At 52.1% G+C, this 27,920-nt stretch overlaps 2 protein-coding genes across 4 annotated transcripts; both read right to left on the bottom strand.

The window, feature by feature from the left end:
* Nucleotides 1-114: 114 nt before the first annotated feature.
* LOC120240209 (Myb related transcription factor, partner of profilin) lies at nt 115-7,757 on the bottom strand. 3 transcript variants are annotated; one of them, XM_039244934.1, is made up of 3 exons: nt 7,561-7,757; nt 6,106-6,657; nt 115-1,418 (listed from the first exon to the last, which is right to left on the bottom strand). In XM_039244934.1, the coding sequence occupies exons 2-3, from the start codon at nt 6,602-6,604 to the stop codon at nt 721-723; spliced, it is 1,197 nt and encodes a 398-aa protein (XP_039100865.1). In that variant the 5' UTR covers nt 6,605-6,657; nt 7,561-7,757; the 3' UTR covers nt 115-720. The 3 variants fall into 3 exon arrangements, with proteins under 3 accessions (XP_039100865.1, XP_039100857.1, XP_039100851.1); XM_039244926.1 differs by lacking the exon at nt 7,561-7,757 and adding an exon at nt 7,400-7,430; XM_039244920.1 differs by lacking the exon at nt 7,561-7,757 and having other exon boundaries at nt 6,106-7,430.
* A 7,825-nt stretch (nt 7,758-15,582) lies between these two features.
* On the bottom strand, nt 15,583-15,999 carry NANOS2 (nanos C2HC-type zinc finger 2). Its single transcript, XM_039245522.1, has one exon. It carries the CDS (start codon nt 15,997-15,999, stop codon nt 15,583-15,585), a length of 417 nt encoding a protein of 138 aa, XP_039101453.1.
* Between the last annotated feature and the right edge of the window lie 11,921 nt (nt 16,000-27,920).

Below are 27,920 nucleotides of genomic sequence, written 5' to 3'. Positions count from 1 at the left end.
CCCAACTTCAAAGGGATGCCAAGTGTCCGTGGAGGCGGAGGCAGAGGCAGGGCAGGGGAGGGGAGGGGGCCAGGTGTAGGTGCTGAAATCCCAGGCCTGTCTCAGAGCCCAAAGTAATCGTATTAAAAATAAGTTTATTCACATCTTGTCACCACTCGGGAGAAATGAGGGGGTTGAGCTCTGGAGGTCAGAGACAGCAATGGGAGGCAGAGGGCCCAACCTGTACCTCCCCAGTGAGAACTCCGCCCCCCCCCCCCAGGGTACAGACTGCTATATCCTTTGTCATCCACATTCTGATTTGTTTTGCTACTCCCACCCCCTCCAAAGTTTGGACTGGGGAGGTGAGGAGGCCCCTACGGGTCAATTCTCTTCAAGTCAAGACCAGGAGTTGTTAGGGAAGGGGGAGCGCATGTGCAGACCCGCGCGAGGTTCTTTCCGAAACCCATAAAGGGCAATAATAAATAACATAAAATTGATGGCTTAGAAGTTAGGGTTCAGGGAAGCAGCCAGGCAGACAGCGCTGTACTGGAGAAGGGGGTGGGGGGCCCAGCAACAAGCCCCCCTGAGAATCAGGCACTAACTAGTATAGGGAGTGGGGTGCTCACGCCCCCCGCAGCAGGGAGCCAGGGTGCGGCCGAGATGGGGAAGGTGCGTTGCCCTCCTCCACTGGGCCAAGCTGGGGGGAGGAGGGACAGGCAGAAGGAGCTCAGACAGCTGACTTCAGGGAGATTTCCACCGCCCCCGCCTCTTCCGCGTAGGGAATCCTTTCCTCCTCTTGTGTGGGGGTGAGTCGTGAGGAGGAAGGGGAGCTGGGGGAGGCCGGGGGGCCCCCTCCTCGCTCTTAGGGGCGATGATCACACCCCTGGCTGCTACCACCGCTCCGTCCACCACAGCGGCTACCACGGACACCGGCTCTGGGGTGATCTCCGCTTTCGGGGTAGGCGGGGGCAGGAGGGGCCTGGGGGGCGGGGGCGGGGGTGGGGGCAGGGGCGGGGGCAGCCTGTCAACTGCGGTTCCGGGCAGGAGGGGCAGTAGGGCGCTGAGGGCCTCGCTCAGTTTGGCCAGTCCCTGCTGAAGGGTGCCAGCCAGCTCCCGGATGGCGTTGGCCGTCTCCTGCTGGGCCCGCAGGAAGTCCAGGGAGGGGTCCGGGGGGCCCGAGGGCGTGGGTGGTGGCAGTGGAGGAGGTGGTGGGCTGGGGGATGAGGGCGCCACGTGGACCTGCTGGGGCGGCGGGGGCGGTGCAGGGGCCGGGGGCGGTGGAGACAAGGCCAGGCGCGGCAGCTGCACCGTCTGCAGGGCCGGAGGGGGTGGGGACTCACGCTCCTTGGGTGGCGGGCAGCCCCCTTCCTGCGGGCTGCAGGAGGGCCGGGCCCACTGCTCGGGGCTGCTGGAGCCCCCCTTGCTGTGGGCTGGTGTATCTGTGGAGAGAGAGATGTAGGTAAGGTGACGGTGACCCTCCCCCCCCCATGTGTGTCTCGATTTCCCCTTTCCGCCTCCCACCCACCCTGGCCCGGGAGTCATCTTTTCATCATGCTGGAGAACACAGGGGAGAGAGACAATATATTGAGTGACCACCTGGTGGCTGATGCCAGCCTTAGCGGAAACAGGGTCCTGGAGGTCCCCAGCTGGAGCCAGGAAGAACATTCTAGAAGCCTCTTCAAACTATCTGGACACTCTCCCCACCACGCGGCCTGTCTCCATCCCGGTGGTGGGCTTTCTACCTCAGCCCAAACCTGCTGGGCTTCCCCATGGGCCTCCTTTCCCCTGAGACTTCATTCATGCTCATGAACTTGAACAGTTCGTCTGCATACAGAGGCTCCCAGGCTTCCGGGCCCAGCCTGAAACCTCTCCTCCAGCAGTGTACTGGGCACACACCCCCCTCCATGGTCTAGTACTGCCTCACACTCCGGGCCCTCCTTCACCCCACTCTCCTCCCCTCCCCCCAGCCTGGGCCATCTCCATCTTTCCAGCCACTCTGGGGGGGCCATCTCCCGCTTGGGACTATTGCAGTCGCTTCCTCAACTGGGTCCCCGGCCACCTCCAAAGTCCCAGAGGTCCAGCCAATACACATGTCAGTTACGCTACCCACAGAGGACATCAGATCCTAGGATCCGTCTATGTGAAATGTCCAAACAGGTAAATCTACCAGAGACAGTAAGTGGATGCCAGGGGGCTGGGCGGAGCTGGGGGCCGGGGGGGTGGTGATGGCTAAGAGATGCCGGGGTTTCTTTTCCGGGTGATAGAAATATTCTAAAATTGATAGTAGTGATGGCTGTGCAACACGACCAGAATGCTACAAGCTACCGCACTGTATGCTTTAAAGGGGTGGCGGTACGGTACGGGAACGGTGTCTCAATAAACGTGTTTAACAAATACAAGTCAGATGTTGTCTCTCTCTGCTCCAAAGCTTCCTGGGGCTGTCATCTCTCAGAGTAAGAGCAGAGGCTCCTGAGGCTCTGCACAATTTGCCCCAGTGCCTCCCTGACCTCATCTCCACCCCTTCCCTTCTCTATATCACATTCACTAGGCTCCAAGCTACATAGGCCTTCTTTTTGGTCCACAAACATAATAGGCCGGCTCCTGCCTCAGGGCCTTTGCACTTGCTGTTCCTGGGCCCGGAAAGATCTTTCCCCAGACACCTGCCTAGCTCCCTCTCTCAGGTCAAATGCGGCCTCCTCGGGAAGACCTTCCTTGACCTTCTGTCGACAGCAGTTCCCCGTCTCTGTCGTTTTCTCTCTCCTAACCCTACCTGATTCCTTTTATTGGCATTTTATTATCTCCACCTGGCATGGGGGTTGCTCTGTGTTTGTCTGTCTCCTCCTCCTGATGTCAGCTCCATCAGGCAGGCCTTTGTTTTGTTCACTGCTGTTTACCCAGCGCCTAGAACAATGTCCAGCACAAAATGTTTTTCTTTAATGAAAAAAAGAAACTGTGGCTTCTAAGGAGTCAGCACTGATTGGGGCCCCAGAACCCAGGTCCTTGTGGCAACCCTCCCACAGCTCCCCAGCACCCACAGGGGACAGTCCAGCCCCTGAGGCTACAAAGCCTCAGCTCTTGCCCCTTGGGTCCCTCTTCGCTGCCTCGGGGCCAGTGTACATGTAATTCCCTCGATCAAGAGTATCCCCTTCTATAGCTTCTTGGCCAGTGCAGATAGTCCTTCCTCAGGGAAGCCTGCCTCCTGCTCCTAGGCCAGATCCGATCTCCCTGCTCTCCTGCTGCACAGCCAATCCCCTCCGGCCTTCAAGGCTGGGGGTCCGGCCTCCCCGGACCAGGCAGGCGGAGGAGGTGGGGAGGCACGGAGAGAGTTGATAACCAGAGCCAACACTTGCTGGACACGGTCCTGGCCGGGCCCTGGGCGAAGCGGCTATGCTTTTCTCCTATGTTATTTCAGCGAGTCCTCTCAGCCATTCTCCGGAGGGGTACATGCTGCTACGATCATCCCATTTTACAGATGAGGAGACTTCAGAGAGACATCACAGTGCTGGCGAATGCGAGAAGAGGGACGTGAACCCAGGCAGGCTCCAGGGCCCGTGCTTTCAACCACTCCTTGGACAGGGCTGTGGGCCCAAGAGTGGGGAGTCTCCCTCACGAGGGGTGTGGGAATCATTGCCACTCTGAATCCTGTTCTTTGAGCCTATTGAATAATAGAATAGAAAGTGGCCCAAGCTTTGTGCCCACAGGGGTCATGGAAGGGTCACTGCCAGATTTAAAATAGTTTATTTGGAATCTCTGGGCCTCAATTTCCCCACCTGTAAACAGGTGTGTGTGTGTGTGTGTGTGTGTGTATGTGTGTGTGTGTGTTTTCGTGCAAGCACACATGCGAAGGACCAAATGACCCAAAAACAGAACCTCTCCCTGAGGGCCATCACAGGGATTAACTGAATCACCCCAGGTATTGTTTGTTTGTTTTCAAATATTAGGTCAGAGATAAATTATCCTTAGCTTTCCTCTGGTGTCAAGAAAGACACCTCAGCTCCCCCAGGCCCCGGTCCAGTCTTCCAGTCAAAGCCTGTTCCTCTTTTATGAATTTGCACAGTGGGTAATCTCTGTGTGAGGTTCTAATCAAGGATGCTTTAAGCACATCCCTGCCTCCGGGCCTTTGCACGTACCGCTTCTTGTGGCTCAAGTGCTGTTCTCCCAGAGATGCCCTTGCTTCAATTTCTCTTCAGATCTCTGCTCCAATTCCACCTTCTCAGAGAAGCCCTCCTTGACTACGCTATCTAGAGCAGCCCCCTTCCATCACTTAACTATCCTCTTTCATTTGTTTAACGTTTATTTATCTATTTTTGAGGCGGAGATGGGGTGGGGGAGGGGCAGAGAAAGAGGGAGACAGAGACTCTCACAAGTAGGCTCTGTGCTGTCAGCGGGGAAGGCCGACCTGGAGCTTGAACCCATGAACTGTGAGATCATGACCTGAGCAGAAATCAAAGAGTCAGATGCTCAACCGACTGAGCCACCCAGGCGCCCCAACTCACTATGCTCTTAATATGGCTGTATTTTTATTCTTCGTTCTTACCACCTCCTGGTACGTGATCTGTTTGGGGGTTGTTTGTGTCTTTCTCCAATAACTGGAATGCTAGCTCCGTAAGGAAAGGCAATGTTATCTTTTTCTCCACCGTATTCCCAGCACCTGCCACAGTGCCTCCTTTAGACTAGGTGCTCAGTAAATATTTGTTGAATTAACAAAGAATAAAATAGTTGTAGGACTCCTGAAAAAATGTTTGCCATCTCTGCGCTGGTTCAATGCGGCCATTTCACAGACAGAAACAATGAGGTTTGAGATTCGAATCGAGAACAAGGGACCCAAGAGTTCTTGTCTCTCTCTCCTGCTTAAGACGTTTTCACGCCTCTTGATGCCCTGAAGATAAAAGTCCAAAGTTCCGACCTTCACTTACAAGCCCACTCGTGATCTAATTCTGGCATCCCCATTAACTCTCAGTCAATATTGATTGTTGTCGTTACTGCCAGCTAATCTAGCCCAGCGGTTAAGGGCAAGCACTGTGCGCTGGACACAACCTGTATTTGAGTCCTGATTCTACTGTTTACTTGCTGTGTGACCTCGGGTGGATGAATGAACCTCTCTGACCCACATGATCCTGAACGTGTTTGATCATATCCAACTCTGTTTCTCAAAACCCTTCAGTGACACCTTATGGCATTTTGGATGCAATGCTTCACCTCGGCCTAAAAGGCACTACGTGGTCTCTCTGACCTCACCTCAAAGCATTTCTTCAATCTTCCTACTTTCCCCTTCCCCTGACTTAGAAACTTTTCTGTTCCTATACTGGCTAATCTTTCTTGTCTCAAAGCCATTCTTCTACCGGGACACTTCCTCAGCTCTGCATTCTCACTCTGCTTTTCTCATGTTTCCTCCTCCAGGAAGCCTTCCTTGACCTCCAGCCTGGGTTAGGTGCCCCCTCGGGACTCCCACAGCTCAGGCCCAGGAGGGCAGGGCTGGAGAGGTCTCCCTCACCGCAGTGTCCCCAACAGGGCCCAGCACAGGGGAGGTGCTGGAGAAATAGCTATAGGAGAAATAAGAAGCCAGAGTCAAGGCCAAGTGGGATGTCTTTGCACTCTGCTCTCCACACTTCCTCTACTCAGGCATGACCTTGGGAAAGTTACCGAACCTCTCCAAGGCTCTGATCTATAAAATGGTAAAAGAGTTCACACCTCACAGCATTCATAATCCTATCAAGAGCGAGAGTTCAGGGGGCGCTGCTCTCGGCAATTTACACACGTTAACTCATTCAATCCTCATGGCATGCTTTTGAGGCGGCGCTATTTTTGTTTTTATCCCCATTTTACAGATGTGGAAACTGACCTGCAGAACTTACCCAAAATGACACAGCCGAGTGGCGAAGTTATGACTGGAGCCCAGTGAGCCTCCAAGGTCACCACCCTCCTCCATTACGTTTAATGAAATCCTGACAATCCCAGGTGTGGGCTCTGGAGCCAGGCCCTCCAGGTCTGGGTTCCGTTCATGACTCTGACTCTCACGGGCTGTGGGGCTTTGCGCACGCCACGTAGAGAGCTAGAAACAGGGCCGAGCAAACGGCTGACTTCGCGACTGTCTGCTCTGGCTAAGGTGATGCCGAAGGAACTCACCTGCCCGTCGGTCTTCCCTGCGGTCCTCGGACAAGACGTAGCGTTGGGTGCCGGCACTTGGGGCTGCCGGCTGTGAGGAAGCGGCCACCGAGGGCTGCTCGGCTCCTGCGCCAGCTCCCGGCGCCGCCACTCCCGGTCCCAGGATGGCGAAAATGGTCTCCTCCTCCGCGGAGAAGGCGTCCTCGGCGGCAGGCCCGGCGCCCTGCGTGGAGTGCGGCACGCGGGCCAGCTTCTCCTTGGTGCGGCGCTTGAAGTCATTCCAGCGCTTCTGCACCTCTTGGCCGGTGCGCTTCCAGCTGGTGATGCCGTTGATCTTGGCGGCGATGCCGTCCCACACACGCCGCCGCTCGGCTACGCTCACCCGACGGCTCTGCGCGCCGTAGAGCTGTGGGTAGTGGGCGCGCACCTCACGGATCAGGATCTGGTTCTCCTCGAACGAGAAGCGCGGCTTGCGCAGCCGGGTGGTCTCTTCCGCTTCGCCCGCCGCCGCCGAGGCCATGGCGCCCCCCGACGCCGCCGTCCGGCAGCTTGGCGCATGGGGGGGCGCCGGCGCTGCGGGCACAGGGCGCACGGCGCTGGCAGGGGCTCGGCGTCCGCGCGCCGCCAGCCCCACCCCGGCCGCCCCGACACCGCCTCCAATGTCCCCGGGGCCAGGGGTTGGGGCGGAGAGTGGCCGGGGGCGACGGGCCACGGGGGACATTCAGAGCGCCTAATAATAGCTGACACCCGCTGAGCGCTCCTCTCGTGCCTTGCGCGGCGCCAAGTGCCACGCCGAGGAGTTGATGGAAATTGGGGGAGGGTCTGGAGGGGTGGAGAGAAATGAGGAAAAGCGAAAGAAGAGGGGGTGTCTGCAGGAGTTAGAGGAGAACGGGAGCATAGGAGAAAGCGAAATGGAGGGAGAATGGGGGTGTCTCGGGGTCGAAGAAGCATGGGGGTAAGGAGATGCTGAAGAAGAGATGCAGCAAGAAGGGGGGATCTGGAGCAGAGGAGCGCTCTGGGGGTTCCGGGGCAATAGGACGTCTGTCAGAGCGGTAGGAGATGGGGTCTTCAGAAGGGATGCCCGGGTATAATGGTGAGTCGGGGACTCCTGGGACAGCGGAGAAGCCGGGGCTATAAAATTTTAGGGATTAGGGTCTGCGGGGATTGTGGGGGCTCTGGGGACTGGCAGGAATTAAGAAGATCTCTGGCGGTAAAGGGGTCCGGGAGTAAGAGGGGACAACGGAGGCGATGGGGGACTCCATGAAGAGTGAGGGTCGTGGAGGGTGGGGACCGAGTCGGGCCGCGGGTCACTCACCGGCGCCGCCGCAGCCCCCGCCTGCCCGTCGGTCAAGGCTCGGGCTTCTGCGGCCTCTTCCCTCCCCCCTCCTCTCTCGTCCCCCTCTGGGCCCCGCCCCCGTCCGCCCCGAGAGCCCGGCGCAGGCGCACCTAGCGCCAGTCAGCCCCCAACGCCCTTACCGCTGGAGTTTCACGCCCCTCCCACAGCGCAAGCGCAGAATTGCCTTCCACCGGCCTCCTCGCGTGGGGAGCTTAGCTGCGCAGGCGCAACATTAGCGCGGCGTTAGTTCCCTGGCTTCTTGATGCCACAGGAGCGTACGCGCGAAACTCTGTCCACGCATGCGTGCCCTTCGCTCCTGGTTAGCTTTGGTACCCGGGGCCCCGTCCCTGCGCAGGCGTAGCAGTCCTTGGAGGAAGTGGGAGAAATGACAGAGAGAACGCCGAGGACAAGCGGCGTCCTCGCTTTTCTGACAGTCTTGCAGCCTAACCCAGCCTTCCTACCGTGCTTGGGTCTCCTCCTCTAGGAGACAGGGGAGGCAGACGGCGCTAAAGGGCTGCGCTTCGTTTCCATGGCAACGGTGTGGGCGGAGTGGGGGCGTAAGAAAACCGGATTGCCGCCCACACGTACCTGCCCCGGCGCAGGGCTGCCCTGAATCTGCCAACCAACTCTTATCCACGGGGGCGGGGCACCCTGGGGATGTTCCACCCCAGATGGTGCAGTAACCATGGCAACCCGTCAACCTTCCAACAGTGCCTGGGAGCCCCCTGTCCACACAGTGACGTCATGGCGCACGGAGGGAGAATTTAGAGGGAGAGCTTGGCGTGTAGGGAGGGTGATCCTGGCGCAGGTATGGCTTTAAGCAAATGCGCGGAGGCAGGAATCGATCGAGACCACAGGTCGGATGAGCTGAAGAAAGGATGATGGAGTTAAGTCAGGCTGAGAAATTTGCTTCCCATCTTCGCAGGAGTCCTCAAGGTCATTCAACAAACAGTGCTTCATTCATCTAGTCAACAAATAGTTATTGAGCACCTACAAGGTTCCAAGCGCAGTGACTACCAAAGACAAAAAGTCTACCTTGGGAGCACCTGGGTGGTTCACTTAAGCAGGTCGTGATCTCACGGTTCGTGGTTCGAGACCCGTGTCGGGCTCTGTGCTGACAGCTCAGAGCTTGGAGCCTGCTTCGGGTTCTGTGTCTCTCTCTTTCTCTTTCTCCCCCCCTCCCCCGCTAGCGCTCTGTCTCTCTGTCTCACCAAAACAAAAAACAAAAAACAATAAACGTTAAAAAAAAAACCACTATATCCTCATGGAGCTCGCATTTTAGTTGAGAGAAGCAGTAACCAAAATTAGTATGATACATAAATGAGGAGGTGATGAATATTATGGAGAAACCCTAGAAGTGGGAAACAAGTTGGGGAGTATAGTGCTTGTGTGCGTCTGTGATTTTAAAATAAGTTGGCAAGGGGAGACCTCACTGAGAAGGTGACGTTTGAGTAGACACGTGAAGGAGGTGAGAGCGTGCGTGCAGCCAGAAGCAGGACGGTGTCTGCCGTGTTCTAGAAAGGTGAAGGAGGCCAGTGGGGAGGCCAGGGAGGTAGATAGTGCAGGCCTTACAGAACCCTGTAGAGACTTCCGCCTTTACCCAAGTGAGAGTCACAGGAGGGCCCCAGAGGGGAGGAAGGACATGATCTGGCTCTGATTTTAGTAGGATTCCTCTGCGGGGGAGGGGGGAACTGAGTGCCAGCTGGCGCAAGCTAGGTGCCAGCGAGCTGAGGAGTTCGGTGGTTCAGGGGAGAGGTGGTGGTGGTTCTCGCCAGGGTGGTAGCGGTTGAGAGGAAGTAGAATTGGGTACAGGAAGTGAGACGAAGCAAGAAGTTGAAGACCACTCCATCGTCTTTAGTCTGAGCAACAGGAAGGCTTGAGCTACCAGAAGGGAAGATGGACCGGGCTGCAAGTGGATCAAGAGTTCAAGTGTGCCCGAACTTGAGGCGCCCTTTACTCAACCAAGTATAGATGTCGGGTAGGCAGTTGGCTGTTTGAGACTGGACATCAGGGCAGAGGTTCGGTCTTGAGGTATAAATTTAGGAATTGTGGGTGACTGCATGAATATAAATCCCTAGGGATGGGAGAGAGGGAACGACTGTAGATAGAAGTCTATGGCCTGAGGCAGGGGCACTCTAGTGTAGAGGGCTGGCATCAGCAAAGGAGACTGAAGAATCAGTGAAATGAGAGGAGACCCAGGGCTGTCTGCTGTCCTGGAGGCCAAGCGAAGGGCACAAATCAAGGACAAAGGAAGAATCAGTGCCAAATGCTGCCTAGAGCCCAAGTCCAATGAGCCTGAGAGCAGACCACAGGGACCAGCAATCTGGAAGTCTTTAGTAATCTTGAAGGGGGCAATTTGGGTGATGTGGTGGGGCCAGTACTCTGCTTGGATGGGTTCAAGAGGGTTTGTTTACTTGTTTGCTTGCTTGTCTGTTAAGAGGGTTTAGAGAGTACCGGTGTGCATGATCCTTTCTCACACAGCAAAGGGGTATATCTGGAAGGGGGCATGGGATCCGAGAGGTTTATTTAAGATGGGAGTTGTAATAGTAGGTTGTGTGCGATTCAGGATGAATCACAGGAGGGGAGATGAATGGTGTAGACGAGAGAGGGGAGAGTGGCTGGAGTCTTGACTAGACATGGTGGGCACAAGTAGAGAATGATCCAAGGAGCGTGAGCTGTTTGTTCTGCTACAGGAAAGAGTGCAGGGGGGAGGGCACAGAGGCAGGCAGGAAGCAAGATGTGATGTCAGAACCACGTGAATGTATTCCTTAGGTTGGCTCAGTAGAGTAGGAAGCAGGGTCTGAGGTGAGAGGGAGGCTCTGAGGTTAGGGATGACAAAGGAGAAAGCATCGAAATGGCGAATGAGTGGCCAGGGAAATGTAGACAAATAGACCCAATCTTTGGAGGCCATCGGCTATGAAATTGAAGTGAGATGGATTTTTCTCTGGTCGCACGTCTCTGAGTGGGTGCAGGTGCAAAATGAGTGACAAGCTGTCTTTCGCCAGGATTGGGTTTATGTGAGGTCCCACCGTGTGCTCCATGAGGGGCAGGATCCAGAGCTCAGGATCAACCCACACCAGGCCTTGTGGGCAACATTAAGGAGCTTTGGTGCAATCCTAGAGACAACGGGTTCTGAGCAAGGAAGGATAGGGTCTGATTCGTGCTTTAGAAAGATACCCTTCTCGGGGTGCCTGCGTGGCTCAGTCAGTTGAGCATCTGACTTTGGCTCAGGTCATGATCTCCCAGTTCGTGGGTTCAAGTCCCATATTGGGCTCTGTGCTGACAGCTCAGAGCCTGGAGCCTGCTTCCGATTTTGTGTCTCCCTCTCTCTCTGCCCCTCCCTCACTCTCTCTCTCTGAAAATATAAATAAACATTAAAAAAAGATGCGAAATGAATTTTGGGGCAGCTGGGTGGCTAAACTGGGTGAGTGTCTGACTCTTGATTTTGGCTCAGGTCATGATCTCACGGTTCACCCCACATCGGGCTCTGCACTGACAGTGTGGAGCCTGCTTGGGATTCTCTCCCTCTTTCCTTCCCTCTCTGCCCATCCCCACTTGCTGTCTCCCCCACCCTCTCAAAATAAATAAAGAAAAAATAAACATTAAAAAAAAAGATGTGAAATGAATTTCTCTTTGTGGTTTGTAGTAAAAAGTGAAAGGAACTGAATTTGAGAGAGGAAGTCTCTGCTGTCTAAACTTTTCAACTAATTGGATCAGGCCCACCCCGATTATCCAGGATAATCTTCCTTACTTAAAGTGAACTAAATATAGACTTTATTCGAATCTACAAAATGCCTTCATGGCAACACCAGGATTAGTGTTTCAGTAACTGGGGACTGTAGCCTCATCAAGTGGACACATCAAACTGACCATCGTAGCCACAGACATCATCAATAAATCAGTGGTAAACCGTGTTAGCTGGTGGTTGGTGTTGAGGAGGAAAGAGCAGTTGAACACGGTAAGAAGGATGAGGAGTGGGGTCCTTGGGGGGCTCCGTCGGTTACGTGTCCAACTCTTGGTTTCGGCTCAGGGCATGATCTCACACAGTGTGTGAGTTTGAGCCCCGCATTGGGCTCCACACTGAGCATTGAGCCTGCCTGGGATTCTCTCTTTTCCTCTCTCTCTGCCCCTCCCCTGCTCATGCTCTCTCTCTCAAAATAAATAACTAAACTAAAAAAAAAAAAAAGAGATCAGGAGTGAGAAGATGGGAAGACCTCACAGAGGAGGTGACTCTGAGCCCAGAACTGTAGGAGGCAAGGAACAAAACATGTGGCTCTCTGGGGCAAGGGCAATCCAAGTAGGGAGAAGGGTAAGTACAAAGGCCCTGAGGCATGAATATTCCTAGAGCATTCAAGGATCTGTGAAGACTTTAGAAAAAGGAGAGGGGCGGCTCCTGGGTGGCTCAGTTGGTTGAGCCTCTGACTTCAGCTCAGGTCACGATCTCACAGTTCATGAGTTCAAGCCCTGGATCCAGTTTCACATCAAACCCCTCATCAGGCTCCATGCTGACAGTACAGAGCCTATTTGATACTCTCTCTCTCTCTCTCCCTCCATCCTTCTCCGGCCCTCCCCGCTCTTTCAAAATAAGTAAACAAACAAACAACAACAACATGGGACAGAGAGAAGAGGTCAGCGAGAGAGGCTGGGTCTTTGGCTTCTACTTAGAAGGGACCAAAGGAGAGCTCTGGGCTGAGGAGTAAAAGGAGCATGAATTGACTCTTAATGTCTTAATGGGATCACTTTTGTTGGGGCTTGAAGTATACTCTACGAGGTCAACAGAGGAAGCAGGGACACCAGCGAGGAGGTGACTGCATCAGTCCTGGTGAGCCGTTATGGTGGCGATCAGGGAACAGTGGGCAGGGGAGGGGGGCGAGACGGTCAGATTCTGGGGTGGATTCTGGGGGTAGAGTGGACAGGAATTCTATTTTGTACACGATGGGATGTCTGAGTGGGTATTTCATGGGCAGTGGTACCTGATGATTGTGGGGTGTGGGAGGAAGGTTTGCATTTGTCAGAGCGGCTCATAGAGGGGCGCCTGGGTAGCTCAATTGGTCAAGCGTCCAACTCTTGATTTCGGAGCAGGTCATGATCTCACGAATCATATGTTCGAGCCCCACATCGGGCTCTGCGCTGACAGAGCAGAATCTGCTTGGGATTCTCTCTTTCCCTCTCTCTCTGCTCCTCTCTCCGCCTCCAAAATAAATAAACTTTAAAAAAAAAAGGGTAAAAGTATTTTAGTTCACGGAGCTACCTTTTCCTCTCCTTTGTATAAAATTCTCCAGAATGGCCGCGATTCTGGTCAACTTTAACCTATAGTCAGAAAATCACTCTCTCTCTCAGAAATAAATAAAACATTAAAATTTTTTTCTAAAAATTGGGGCCCCTGGGTGGCTGTGTTTCAGATTCTGTATGTCCCTCTCTCTCTGACCCTCCCCTGCTCATGCTCTCTCTCTCTCTCTCTCTCTCTCTCCTAGAAATAAATAAAAAATATTAAAAAAATAAAATAAAAATTTTAAACATTTATTTATTTATTTATTTATTTATTTATTTATTTATTTATTTATGAGACAGAGAGAGATCATGAGCAGGGGAGGGGCAGAGAGAGAGGGAGATGCAGAATCCCAAGCAGGCTCCAGGTTCCCAGCTGTCAGCACTGAGCCCGACGCGGGGCTAGAACCCACGAACCATGAGAGCGTGACCCAAGCCGAAGTCAGATGCTCAACCGCCTGAGCCGCCCGGGCGCCTGCTCCCTTATCTTCTTTACTGTCCTTGCCTTCTGTCAGCTGCCCTGCCACTTAATTATCTGTTGAAGAAATGACTTAACTCATTAAAAACCCCAACCCGGAAACGTGAGAGGTCTCTCCTTGCCTGTCCCCAGCCCTCTCTCCCGAGCCCCATCCCAGGGTCCAGAAGCTTCCAGGACGCTTCACCTTGTGAGGCGCGTGCGGATGTCCCCAAGAACACTCTGCAGACGCACCTCAGCCTCCCTCCCCCTCACTTCTCCGGGTCTGAAACGCACCCCTCCACCCTCTGCAATGCCCCCAAGTACTGCGCTCGCCATCACGTGTTGCTGTCCAGGCCTGATGCCCACACCTTTGTCAGACAAAGTCCCTTATTGAACGATGAGGCTTCTCTCCATCACCCCATGGGGGAGGCCGCCGGCTTCCTGCCCGATGTCGAGCCCCCTCTTCCTCCAGGGCTTAGCCGGCTGCACGGGCACCCCACAGCTCTGGAGTTGGGGTGTCCCCTTTCTATCTACCGTTCGGCTTCACTCAGGGGTCTCTGCTGGGGGCAGAGCTGTGTTTTTGGAAAAGCGTTTGTGAGCTGAGGTCCTTAGCTGGGGTCTTTGATTCTCTATGTCACCAGAGTTGTGTACTAAGGGGTCATTTTGGAGTCCGAGAACACAACATAAAGGTCCAGTTCTCACAGGTCTCCAAGATTCTGGACTCTCTGCACACTGCATGTGCCTCTCGGATCTTAACTCTTATTACACGGCTAGCCTTCTGCCACGGCAGGGCCTTTGAATTTGCTGTTCCCTGTGCCCCAAATGCTCTTCCCCCAGATTCTCTCTACTTTCCTCATTTCCTTTTTTTTTCTTTTTTATGTTTATTTTTGAGAGAGAGAGAGCGCTTGTAAGCAGGGGAGGGGCGGGGGGGGGGTACAGGGGACCCAAAGAGGGCAATGTTCTGTACATACGTGCCTTTCCAAGGGGCAGGGACCATACTTTTAGTCACCTCTCTGGCAAGTCTGGGAGCCCAAAGTTGAAGAACTGCCATTAAAGTTGGTCCTGGAAGACCTGTGATCTAGAGGGGTGGGAGGGGGACCCCCGGGCAGAGCCCCGGGCAAGACAAAGAAAGGGAATCTGGGGTAAAGGTGGAGGCTGGGACGTGGGGACCAGTCCATAGGTGACCTGTGTCAGAGGACATGAGGGAAGCCACATCGTGAGAGGAGCCCAGGACCCTTCCTGCTCCTCCTCACATTTCCCAAGTACGCATGGGGGGGAGGGGGCAAACGTGGTTCCCGCCCCCAGCCTCCAGTGAGAAGACAGAAACAGAGCGATTTCAAAGACAACCAGAAACGCTCTTTATTCACCAGAGCTCAACCCCCCCGCCCCCAGCCCGGGGGGGCCCCAGCCATGAGCCCAAAACTTAAAATCTGACCGGGGCTCTTTCTTTTCTTCGCCCCTAACATAAAATCTAGGCACCTGCCTTTCCCATCTGGGCACTAAAACCTCTTTCTGGTGGGGGAGCTTGTTGACTTAAGTGTTCAAGGATGAAAAAAAAAAAAAAAAACCAGGAGAAAAAAAAAGACCTTTTGCAAACCAGCAGGATTTGAAGGGGGAGGCAGTGGAGAGATACCTTCCTGCTGGGTATCACCCTTTGGTGACTTGAGGTTGGGGGCTGGGGGCGGAAGTGCTGTGAAACGGAATGAACAAGAAGGTGTGTGTGTGTGGGGGGGGGTTTGAAAGGTGTCAGCGCACCGCAAGCCTCTCCACTCCCAGCTAACCCTTCGAAGACAAGGTGCCCCCGCCCCCTGTGTCCCCTCCCTTCCCCAGCTCCTGATGATGGGTGGGCCGCTGGGAACAGTCCAGGGAGGTCCATGCGGAAGCCGTGGGTCTACAGGTGGCTGAAGAAGGTGGGCAAGGCTAGTCTCGAGTCAGACTCCCATCTTCAAAGTTCTTGGGCTGGAGCATCCAAGCTGGTCCTCTTCATGCTCTTCAGATTCTGAGGCCTGGCCTGGGAGAGCCCATGGGGTCCCCTAGGTCCAAGGATGCGAGGGTGGCACAAGAAATGGAATCAGAGGGCTGAGAAGTCACGGCGGGGGGGGGGGGGGGGCAGACTGAACATCACCAGCAGCCCCAGGAGGAGTAAAGATCCATGAACTGTGGCCCAGAGGGGACCACAAATCCGTGTGGTCCCAGGGGCAGCGGTCCTTTGGCACCAAGAATCCGCAGACAAACCCCCAGGACAGTGGCTGAGAGGTCTCAGGGGCAGAGCCAGCTGGGCCCCTTAACAGCCTCTGTTGTTTCAGGATCCAGCCGGGATGTCGTTCTGGGGACCATATGTCCAGATGTTCCGAAGGGCTGAGTGAGTCAGGGGGAGGGTCCAGGGACTCGGCAGGGATGGAACCAGGTGGGGATGGGGGTGGGCATCTCACAGTCTTCAGCGCTTGACCTTGCGGCCGGCCGAATTCCGCCCGCTGCGGCGGTAGAGAGACTGCTGGCCACCGTTGAGTGGGCAGTACTTGAGAGTGTGTGCCTGGCCGCCGGTGGCCCCGCACAGGGGACACACGTAATGCCGCAGGATGGGGCACACCACCACGCCGTCTGGGGTCTTCAGCTGGTGTGAGGAGTAGACGTGGCGCGATTCCCCATTGTGCTTGCAGAAATTGCACAGGGCGGCCAGGCCTCCGCTGGCCCCCGGCCCTCCCGGACCCTGAGCCCGCTCCTGCTGGGGCCCGGGTCTCGGCTCCCCGGTCTCTGGGGCCTCTGGCCTTTGCCCCCCACTCTGGATCAGTGCCAACACCACCTGGCTCAGGTTGAAGTAGTCCTTCCACATGTCGAAGGGCGGCAGCTGCATGGCTCCCAGGCAGAGGTGGTGCGTGGCTAGAGAGAGGCCGGGGCCGCCGGACCAGCCGGGGAAGAGCAGCAGGTGCTTTTCTGGAGCAGGGAGGAACTGCACCCCCTTTTATACTCCCCCAAAGACCCTTCTAAGCAAAGGTGGAGCTTAGGATTTAAAGGGCCCACTCCCTACCCACGACTGCTGTCTGGCTGTAATCCCCCCCCGAGATGGGGAAGGAGGCCCTTTCCCTCGTCTCTGGTCCTGGTTCTGCCTCCAGAGCACCCCGTGACTTCCGGAAAGGCCCTTCCTTTCCCCTGGCCTCAGTTTCCCAAGCCACTCAATAAAGCTCCGTGTCCACAAATGCCCCTTGCACCCCCATCCTCCCTTGGTTCCGGGCTGGGGGCCTCTGTTTACTCCAGAACCATTCCTGATGGTAATAGCAGCTCCTTACCACAAGCCACACGCTGGGCTGCCCAGTTACCTGCGTGACCTGATCTCATTCTCACTGCATCAATGTCACAAGCACAGTTAGGAGCCCGGTGTGCTAGGTGAGTTACCTGAAGCTCAGCGAGGGAAACTCACTGGCCCAGGGTCACAGAGCATGCAAGTGACGGAGCTGGGGCTTTCAACCCAGTTCTTTGGGACTCCAAAGCCAGCAGCCCTCCTAGCTCTTTCGGGTTAAAAGCTAATTCGTCACCGCGTCTGGACGTAGGAGCCATATATTCAACGGATGTTTTTTGAGTGCACACTATGGTGTTTGGTGTTTTATAAATGAGATCTATAAACATGATTTGAGCCTCGTAACCACTCAAGGAGGTGGGCATGATCACTTGCATTTTATAGAGGATAGTAGGCTCAGAGAGGTTAAGGGATGTACTCAAGGTCACGCAGTAGGGAAATGGCATAGCTGAAATTCACACCCCATCTGACTCTGGAAATACTGGGAATTGATCTTGGAAGTATCAGGGAGTCTTATTTAAAGGCTCAATCGTGGCCCTGTGCATCGTCACAAATCCTACCTGAACTGGGGGCCGAGAAAAGCCTCCTGGCCACGTCACCTCCAAGAATTCTTCCTCCACTAACCACCTCTATTTGTCAGCTTGACCACTCAGTGTGGAGTCGCTGAGGCTCCTTGTATTGGATGCTGGGAACTCAGCAGTGACTACAGCTACCTAGTGCGCGTTTCACCAGCTACCAGTCAGTCCACTGGGGGAGCAGCCAGCAAATGAGAAAATAATAGACCAGAAATACCTGATTACATACAGTGAGGGTGATCCAAGGGAGGTGGGACTGAGGGACGTGACCTAGAAGCTGAGACCACAAAGAAGAATATTCCAGAAAGAGGAACGTAAGATACAGAAGCCTAAAATTTGGGGACCTCAAGAAGGGTAGGGTTGGCAGAACAGAGTGGGGATCCCAAGATAAGCCAGCCTGGTATGCAGGGGTGGGTAGAAGCCATCGGACTATGGGTTGCTTTTAGGGGATGTTTTGGAAGTGGTTGGGGGCCCTGAGGATTTGTCCCAGTGATTGGAAGTGTGACGGGAGGGGCGCCTGGGTGTCTCCGTCCGTTAAGCCTCTGACTTCGGCTCACGTCATGATCTTGAAGTTCGTGGATTCAAGCCCCGCGTCAGGCTCTGTGCTGACCACTCAGAGCCTGAAACCCGCTTCCGATTCTGTGTCTCCCTCTCTCTCTGCCCCTCCCCTGCTCACGCTCTGTCTTTTTCTCTCTCTCAAAAGTTTAAATAAACATTAAAAAAAACCAAACCAGGCAGTGTAACTGGAATCAGTGAGTAGAGAATGCCAGATAGAGCAACAATCCACATGACCAAGATCTGTCTAGGGACCCCTTTAACCATCCAGTGTGTTAGAAACCATGTATGTAGAAAAAACCCATCCATGCTGCTCTGACTCTAGAACCCAGCTGTGTTTTGCCCATGAACATGAGCATTTTTACGATATTTTCAGATACACTGACTTCTCTTGGAAACGCAATTACTGTGTCTATTGTTTCCCAGAGCTGTTCACTATTTCTAGAGGCCCCATCACCCCAGACTATGCTGATGGTGGCAACTGTCCAAACAACACAGTTTCTTCTTGTCTCATTCAAGGATGTCTACACAGAGAGGCGAGCGTCTGCCTGATGTCTTTTATTTATGTATTTATTATTTATTTATTTATTTTTTGAAAGATGCCATTTTTTTTAATGTCCATTTTTATCTGTGAGAGAGAGAGAGAGAGAGAGACAGAGTGCAAGTAGGAGGGGGCAGAGAGAGAAAGAGAGAGAGGGAGAGAGGGAGGTAGGCAGAGAATCTGAAACAGGCTCCAGGCTCCCAGCTGTAAGCACAGAGCCCGACGCGGGGCTCGAACCCGTGAACCACGAGATCATGACCTGAGGCAAAGTCAGATGCTTAACCTACTGAGCCGCCCCAGGCGCCCCTGAGGAGAGGTGTTTTAGACGGGCCTAGCCTATGCATTCATACATGAAAATATTATTTTATTATAAGTGGCTGTCTTTTATTTCACCCCTGCAGTTCGGTTAGGACACGGTATTAATTTTTGAAAATACAGCCTGTGTGTTGGTTATATTACCTAAGAGTATAATTTTGGAATATTAAAGAAGCATTTCAAAATATGGAGAAGGTGGGTGTTGGGTCTCACAGAGTAAGAGCTGGTGATACAGGCCAAGGTCAGATGATTGGTCTTAGCCTTCAGAGCAATAGGGAGTCACTGAAGAGTATAAGCAGAGGAAGGACTTGTGAGAAATGTGTTATAGGACGCTCCTCTGTTTGCTGATGATTCAATGGGGCCGTCCCTGTTGGCTCACATTGTCTCAGTTCAGCCAGGGAGCAAAGTCTGTTAAGAACTCCCTTATGGGAGACACGGTTAGGCCTTTAGACAGAGCTTAATAAATGCTTCCTGAGTGAATATCTTTTCGCTGTTGATCAGCTGGTGGTTGGAAGGCATCAATGGAAGAATTCGGAATGTCATGGGAAGGTTTTCTCGAGATATGATTTCCCAGCTTTTCTCTCATTTCCTCTTGAGATAACGATTTCGATAATGACCTGTTCAGTGTCTGTCCTCACCGTGAGCCCTGGGACCGTCTGGGTCAGTGATGTGTCCCTGGCGTTGCCCCTTGCAGGGATTGGGCATGGAGCAGAGCTCGGGATATTAACAAGATGAGTGAATGAATGGAGGTGACCTGACTCTCCAGACCACGATCTGTTTCCTTGCTCTAAATGCCTACACACCAATAATACGGTTTTCACACGGGTGACTCCTGTGTCTTAAGGTCTTACAATGGTGGTCATCATTCAGCTCTAAGGTATCCTCCTCCAGGAAGCCCTCCTGAACCCCAGGCTAAACCCCTGGGTCAAGGTGACCACATCCCAGCCCTGCCCATTCTGAGTTATCACTGATTGGGGATGGCTCTGAGTCTCCCTCTGGACTGTGGGCCCTGGCGGTAGGGCTGAGGCTGTCCCCACAAGGCCCCTTAAGCATTTCGAGTCACTTAAACCTCATCACTTTTTTTTTAAGATTTTATTTTTATTTTATTTTACTTAAAAAAAATTTTTTTTTAATATTTTTTAAATTTATTTCTAGGAGAGAGAGAGAGAGACAGTGTGAGCAGGGGAGGGTCAGAGAGAGAGGGAGACACAGACTCCGAAACAGGCTCCAGGCTCTGAGCTGGCAGTCAGCACAGAGCCCGACACGGGGCTCGAACCCACGAACCGCGAGATCATGATCTAAGCGAAAGTTGGACGCTTAACCGACTAAGCCACACAGGTGCCCCTTAAAAAAATTTTTTTTAATGTTTATTTATTTTAGAGAGAGAGAGACAGAGCATGTGCCAGGGAGGGGCAGAGAGAAGAGGGAGACACAGAATCCAAGGCAGGCTCCAGGCTCCCAGCTGTCAGCACAGATCCCAATGCGGGGCTTGAACTCATGAACAGTGAGATCATGACCTGAGCCAAAATCAGATGCTTAACAGACTAAGCCACTTAGGTGCTCCTCAAAATTCAGCTCTTAAAGCCATGGTTCCTGGCCAAGTCCCTGGATTCACATGCACACCAAGCACTTTCTGGAAACTTATAAATAAAAGTACACCCCTGGATATACAGAGAGCTGGGAAGTTTTCTGCTGGTTCACTCCAGGAGAAGTGAGTCAGGCGGTTCTCTATGTTCTAGAATGTTGGGGTCCTTGAGTCAGGCGGTGGGGTGATTGGAGCAGGTTAGTGGGTAAATGCCCAGTAATCAGCCCTGGGTTCCAGCTGGCTCTACCACCTGCTTGCCGAGTGAGTTTATGACGTAACCTCTTCTTGCCTCAGTTTCCCATCTTGACAGATGTCGAGAGGGAATGAGGTCAGCATCTGCCTTAGAGCACACACTGCAGTTGTGATTGTAAATAGCACAGAGCCTGGTTCATTGGATGTGTTTATTTATTTAAGAACATTTTTTGAATGTTTATTTTTGAGAAAGAGAGAGAGAGAAAGAGTGCGAATGGGGGAGGGGAAGAGAGAGAGAGGGAGGCACAGAATCTGAAACAGGCTCCAAGCTCTGAGCTGGCTGTCAGCACAGAGCCCAACATGGGGCTCAAAGCCATGAACCAGGAGATCATGACCTGAGCCGAAGTCGGACGCTTAATCGACTGAGCCACCCGGGGGGCCCTGGGTATGTTTGTTAAATGTTAGCTAGAAAGGTGCCTGGGTGGCTAGGTCAGGTTGGCATCTGACTCTTGATTTGTGAGATCGAGTCCCACATCAGGCTCCATGTTTGGCTCAACAACCTGCCCGTGTCATGTCTGGCTCTGGGGAGGGCTTCTTGCTTCAGATTCTCTCTCTCCCTCTCCCCGACGCGCGCATGAGCGCTCCCACTGTCTCTTGCTCTCTAAAAAAAAAAAAAAAAAAAAAAAAACTTAGCTAGGATAATTAAGACACAGAGAAGGGAATCATTTTAAGGGCACTTATTCACTGACGATCTCCTTTGGGTCAGCATGATGCTCTACCTGTGTTCTTGAATCCTCCCCAGACCCTATAAAGTAGCCCCATTTTACAGATAAGCAATGGGAGGCTCAGAGGGGCCGAGGGGCTTGTCCAAGGTTATGTGGATAGTATGGGGTAGGCTGGAGCCATACTCGGGACATCCACCCACTCCTGTGAAAGTCTGCAAAAGTGGTTAGCAGAGGAGCAGAAAAGGGACATCCCAGGTGTAGGGACAGAATGCAGCGGAAAACTGGGAAGGAGGGGGTAGCTGAGCCATCTAGATTTTCACAGGGAGAACACAAGACACCTGCCGGCCATTGATGGACCTTCTTGAGGCGGAAGAGACCAGAATCTGCCATGTGGAAGAGCAAGGCTCCTGGAGGGAGGGACCAAGGTGAGTGTGGGGGTCTCTGTGCTAAGTGCTTTGCACAAAGTCACAGCTGGGAGCTTTCGCTGCAGCAGGTAGGAGTCCCTGTGCGTGGCTGGACAGGGACGTGGGGACACAGTGCCAGTCACTGCAGCCGCGGTATCCACAGCATGTGTGAGGCTGACTATGGAGAGGTGGGGGTCTAGAGGTTCCATGAACGTCCCTTAATAATCACACCTACTGTTTGGAGACCCTCAGATTCTGTTGCTTGCAAGTGTTTTTTTTTTTTTCTTTATTATTCCCACCCATCTCCTCCTGCCCCCGGGGTCGTTTTCTTTACGACTCTGTTATTTGCAAGGTGGCTACCCTTCCTCCTCCGCCTCCTCCCCCCTCCCCCCCCGTTGTGTTTTACTGGATCAGTAATTGAAAGACATCCCTTTTCAGACAAGCCTTCTTCCATGGAGTGGTCAGTCGGGGGCTGTGTGTGGTAGGAAAGTCAGTGATGATACTGATGAGAAATTCATCAGCCGTGGTGTTTACTGCTCCCAGGCTCCGCTCCCACCGAGGCCGCCCGACTCTCAGTGGACCAGCCTCGAGGCTGCCCTGTTTACTCGTTAGTTTCCTTCTCAGCCTGGTGGGAAAACAGCTCCTGGGACGTTCAGAGAAGGACCAGGCGAGGAAGCATGAGTCAAGAGGAGGGGGACCCGGAGAAAGTGGGGGAGACACACATAGAGAGGCAGTAGGGATTCCCAGAGGGACCCAGGGGCGTACTTGTGCAGAGACCAACACCAGGGAGGTTAAAGAGAGACTCTAGGAGAGAAAGATGGAGACACAAGACAGAAAATAAGAATATGATACTGGGGCGCCTGGGTGGCTTAGTCGGTTAAGCGTCGGACTTTGGCTCAGGTCATGATCTCGCCGTTCTGAGTTTGAGCCCCGCATAGGGCTCTGTGCTGACAGCTCAGAGCCTGGAGCCTGCTTCGGATTCTGTGTCTTTTCCCTTCGCTGCCCCTCCCCCACTCATGCTCTGTCTCTCAAAAATAAATGCTAATTTTTAAAAATATATATATATAAAAAGAAGAATATGATCTGTAGGCTGCTGATTGGGAGTGTGGTCACTGCAGCCAGAATGCCTGCGTAAAATCTGGGCAGTGCCACTTCTGGCTGTGTGGTTTTGAGCAAGTAACGTCACCTCTCTGGAATTCTGTTCTGTTGCCTCCGTAGATCATTGCAGACTCCCTACTATGGGGCTGTTTTTTTTTTTAATTTATTTATATTTGAAAGAGAGAGAGCGCACGAGTGGGGAAGAGGCAGAGAGAGAGGGAGACAGAATTCAAAGCAGGCTCCAGGCTCTGCTGTCAGCACAGAGCCTGACATGGGGGCTCGAACTCATGAACCGTGAGATCATGACCTGAGCCCAAATGGGATGCTTAATAGAACTGAGCCACCCAGGCGCCCCTGGGGCTCTTTTGAGGATGACAGGTGAGAACACAGGTAAAGTTATTAGCATAGGTACATAGTGAGCTTTGACCATTATGCGTGATCTTATTCTCTCTCTAAAGATTTACTGGAGAGTGCTTTGCAGAGACATGTAGGTAATGGGGGCCCAGAGAGATGGGAGAATATTTGCTCATTCATTCAACAAATATTTACTGATTACTTAATGTTGTCTGGCACAGTTCCAGTTGATAAAGATATAGAGATGAGCAAAACATCCAGAAATCCCCTGCCTTCATGGAACTGGAATTGTCTACAGTAACAAATAAGATAGACAAATGACAGTATATTGGGCAAGGTAATGCGCTATAGAGAGAAAAATAAAAGGGGAGGGATAGAGATAGAGAATGGTCAGGGAAGATCTTTTGAGGAGGTAACATTTGAGAAGAGTCTTAAAGGGGGTGAGAGAGGCAGTCTTAAAGATATGTGGGGGGGGGCACCTGGGTGGCTTAGTCGGTTAAGCATCCGACTTTCGCTTAGGTCATGATCTCGCGGTTCGTGGGTTCAAGCCCTGCGTCGGGCTCTGTGCTGACTGCCAGCTCAGAGCCTGGAGCCTGCTTCAGTCTGTGACTCCCTCTCTCTCTGACCCTCCCCTGCTCACGCTGTCTCTCTCTCTCCTAGAAATAAATAAAACATTAAAAAATTAAAAAAAAAAAAAGATATGTGGGGAAGAATGTCTCAGAGGGTGCAGTGCAAAGGCCCTGAGGTCATAGCATGACTGAGGTATTCAAGGGACATCATGGTTTGGGTAGATTGAAAGAGAGAGTGGGAGGAGGTGAGAGATCCACTGAGTGGCCACTGTAAGAAATATGGCTTGTGCGCCGAGTGAGGTAAGAACCAGGGAGGGTGGGGTTCGGAGCAGAGGAGGGACATGATTAGACTCAAGATCTAATGGGTCCCCATGGCTGCTGGGTTGGGGGAAAAGACTGTGGGAGTTGAGGGTAGAAGCCAGGAGCCCAGTTCAGTCCGTGGAAGAGGTGAGGGTAGCTTGGCCAGGTGTGGACAGAGAAGCGGAGAGAAGTGGTTGGATGTTGACTATTGTGTACCTACAGAGTGAAAAGTGTAAACCAGGGGCATCTGGGTGGCATGGTTAGGTTAAAGGTCTGACTCTTGATCTCAGCTCAGGTCTTGATCTCAGCTCAGGTCTTGATCTCAGGGTCATGAGTTCAAGCACTGGATTGGGCTCTGTGCTAGGCATGGAGCCTATTTAAAAAAATGCATATCAAATTGTGTCAGTCCTGTTTAAAACCTCTCATTATCTGTAAACCTCAGAATAAAGTCCCAAAACTTATCTATGGCCTGCATGTCCCTAAAATGCTGTATCCACACACCCCCTGGCACCTACCACTTCCACTGTGATGTCTCTGCCCTCATCTCCTGTCTTTCTCCCACCAGTCACTCACTCCTCTCTAGCCATCCAAGCCTCAGATGTGCCACAGGGCCTTTGCACTTGCTATTTCCCCTTCCCTAAACCTCTCTTCTTTCGTTTTTTGTAAGGCCAGCCCCTTAGCCCAATGCAAATCTTGGCCCAAGCCCAAGTCATTCTTCTGTGGCCATGCTCTTAATAGAGCTCAGCTTCTCACCCCCCAGGTCCTCTGTCATTTACTTCCTTACTCTGTAATTACCCTGTTTATACATCAGCTAGTATACTAGACCATGAGCCTCCCAGGGCAGTGTCTGGCTAATATTCTGTACCATATTCCCAGGTTTGGCACATCATGGACAGTATAGATGTGTGAATGAATGTAGTGGGTCCTCACAATTCCCCACAGCCCACACCTTTGTTGAATCAATGCGGCTCCCTCCTCTGGAGTCACAGGATTGAATCCCAGCTCTCAAAGACTGCTGTCACAAGGTCTCCAACCTGGGTGTGTCTCAAACAGGAAAAAAGAGAGGCACCCACCTCTTAAGGATGTTGTCAGGATTTAAGGAGGTAAAACATGCTAAACAGAGTCAATTGGTGCTTAGAACAGTGCCTGATGCCCAGTAGCTGCTCAACAAATATTAGCAATTACTTTGTTATTTTTTTTAACATGTTTTTTTTTTAAATGTTTTATTTATTTCTAGGAGACAGAGAGAGAGAGAGAGCGTGAGCAGGGGAGGGTCAGAGAGAGAGGGAGTCACAGACTGAAACAGGCTCCAGGCTCTGAGCTGGCAGTCAGCACAGAGCCCGACGCGGGGCTTGAACCCACGAACCGTGAGATCATGACCTAAGCGAAAGTTGGACGCTTAACCGACTAAGCCACCCAGGCGCCCCTAAAATGTATTTTTAAAAATTACATTTTTCCCCCTCAAGGAATAAGAAGGAATGGCAGCAAATACAAGGAACTAAGAAATTTGAGGAAGCTTCAGCTCTGGGACCATGTGTGTGTTTGAGTAAAATCCTGTGCGACAGTGCAATTATTTAGCCCATTTTCAAGGGGAAGAAACTGAGGCTCAGACAGAGACGGCCAATGTCACCAGGGTAGCAAAGTTGGGGGATTGTCCAAGCCTGTGAGATTCCATTATCACTGCTCCAAAGTCCTTCATAGAACATCCCCCAACACGTATATACGATTCTGCTGCTCCAAGGGCAGGCTGGGCAGCACAAGGCCTGGTAATTCCCACTCAGCCATAAGAGAGCACAGAGTTGGGAAATGTTTGCTGAATGAATGTATGAATGCCAAGCTAAGGAATTTGAACTATGGGTTAAGAAAGGGAGCCAAGGGGGGGCGCCTGGGTGGCTTAGTCGGTTAAGCGTCAGACTTTCGCTTAGGTCGTGATCTCGCGGTTCGTGGGTTCGAGCCTCGCGTCGGGCTCTGTGCTGACTGCCAGCTCAGAGCCTGGAGCCTGTTTCAGTCTGTGACTCCCTCTCTCTCTGACCCTCCCCTGCTCACACTGTCTCTCTCTCTCTCCTAGAAAGAAATAAAAAATATTAAAAAAAAATACTTTAAGAAAGGGAGCCAAGGAAGGTTGGTAAGCAGGAGAAGGTAACGGTCATACCCGAGCTTTAGAAAACACTCAACTTCCTCTCCATTCTGGGCCATTGCATATACTATTCCCTCTGCTTCAAATATTCCTTGCCACTACCTTCTACTCCTCCTTCCCATCTCAGCTTGGATGTTCCCTCTTCCAGGAAGGCCTCCCAGACCACCACGCTGGGTCGGGTGCCCCCTCTGGACTCCTGTAGCCCCCTGCGCTCACTCCTTTCCAGTCCTGCCTACTCTAGGTTATCCTTGGCTGGGACAGATCTGTCTCCCCAATGGGGCTGGAAGCCACATGAATGCCAGGCCAGGAGTGTATTGATAACATCTGTGTTCCCAGCGCTGCCGACACCAGGGTGGGCGTTCAGGGAAATCGGGGGGGGGGGGGGGGGGGGGGGGGGGGGGGGGGGGGGGGGGGATTAAGTGAATGGGAACAAAACAACAGCAGAATTGGAGAGGGTTAGGGTGGGGACCTGCCCCATCGGAGGGTTCTTTTTCCTGTACGTCACTGACCCTCCTACTCCGAGAAAGTAACTCAGTTTTTCTCCAGCCTCATCTTGAACCACTCTCTCTCTCACTGCAACCACCCAGAGCTTCTAGACAGAGCAAAAGTTAAGATGGAAATGGGGAAAACTGAAGGGAAGGTGTGTGGGAACCCTGGGGGTTATTGCAACACAGATTTTCAGCATTCTAGCCTTTTAGTAGAGCTTTAGAAAGTTCCAAAAATCCAATATTTTTGTTAGAGTCACAACTACTATTTCAGTATTTTGTTTTAAAGACCCAGTTCTAAGAATAGAGTATGGAAAGGGGATGTGACCTGGTAGACATCACCTTACCCAGAAGATCAAGGTTAAGGGGCGCCTGGGTGGCTTAGTCGGTTAAGCGTCCGACTTTCGCTTAGGTCATGATCTCGCGGTTCGTAGGTTCGAGCCCCGCGTCGGGCTCTGTGCTGACTGCCAGCTCAGAGCCTGGAGCCTGTTTCAGAGTCTGTGTCTCCCTCTCTTTCTGACCCACCCTTGTTCACGCTGTCTCTCTCTCTCTCTCTCCTAGAAATAAATAAAAATTAAAAAAAAAAGAAAAGAAGATCAAGGTTAATATGTCCTATGATGTCACATGGAAATCATGTACCTAATATGATAGATAAATATGGCATCGTCCCTTTGTGATCCCCCCCCCCCCCAAATCTAGAACTACAGTCACTATGAGAAAACATCAGACAACCCCAAATTGGGGGACCATTTTATAAAATACCTGACTGGTACTCTTCAAAAGTGTCAAGGTCATGAAAAATAAAAGACTTAGAAATTGTCACAGATTGAGTAGTCAAAGGAGAGATGAAGATGAAGGCTGATGTGGTATCTTGGTTTGGACTATGCAAGAGAAAAAGGACATTAGTGTCAAAACTGATGAAATCTGAAAAAGCCTGATTGTTTCATCAGTGGTATTGTACCAACATTAATTTCTGAATTTTAATAAACATAGCATGGTTGGGGCGCCTGGGTGGCTCAGTTGGTTAAGCGTCCAGCTTCGGCTCAGGTCATGATCTCGTGGTTCATGGGTTCAAGCCCCACGTCGGGCTCTGTGCTGACGGTTCAGAGCCTGGAGCCTGTTTCAGATTCTGTGTCTCCCTGTCTCTCTGACCCTCCCCTGCTCACGCTGTCTCTATCTCTTTCTCTCTCTCAGAAATAAATAAAAGATTTAAAAAATTTTTTAAAAAATAGCATGGTTATATAACATGTTAAAATTAGGAGAAGTTGGGTGAGTATACATGGGAGTTCTTTGCTTTACCTTTTCAACTTTTCTGTAAATCTAAAAGAAAAATGTTTATTAAAAAAAAATCTCAATTACTTATATATTGAGATGTATCCAGTGAGCTATTTCATATGATGTTTCCAGTCTGATAGTCCTTGTCTTTTATGTAAAGGATTTATCCACTTACATTTAATATAATTACTAATATATTGGGGTTGAATCTACCATTTTATTTTGTACTTTTTGGCTGTCTTGCCTGATCTATGATTTTTTTTGTTTGCTAGTTTGCTTACTTGACTGGGAATTTTTTCTTAATCATTAAATTCCCCCCCCAACACACACACCCCATCCTCAACACAAGTTGGGAGGTCATATGTTTCTG

The sequence above is a fragment of the Hyaena hyaena genome, unplaced genomic scaffold, assembly GCF_003009895.1.
Source record: "Hyaena hyaena isolate Hyena2069 unplaced genomic scaffold, ASM300989v1 scaffold_9, whole genome shotgun sequence".
NCBI lineage: Eukaryota > Metazoa > Chordata > Mammalia > Carnivora > Hyaenidae > Hyaena > Hyaena hyaena.
Note: the sequence above shows the minus strand (reverse complement) of the source record. Positions and strands in the feature narration are given on the sequence as shown.

Bases quoted from the DNA above. Each gene is read 5' to 3' on its own strand.
- LOC120240209 (XM_039244920.1), bottom strand. From the start codon at position 6,805: ATGTCCCCCGTGGCCCGTCGCCCCCGGCCACTCTCCGCCCCAACCCCT. The intron at 1,419-6,105 runs GTGAGTTCCTTC...CTCTCTCCACAG, and splicing joins CAGGGAAGACCGACGGGCAG to ATACACCAGCCCACAGCAAG.
- NANOS2 (XM_039245522.1), bottom strand. From the start codon at position 15,999: ATGCAGCTGCCGCCCTTCGACATGTGGAAGGACTACTTCAACCTGAGC.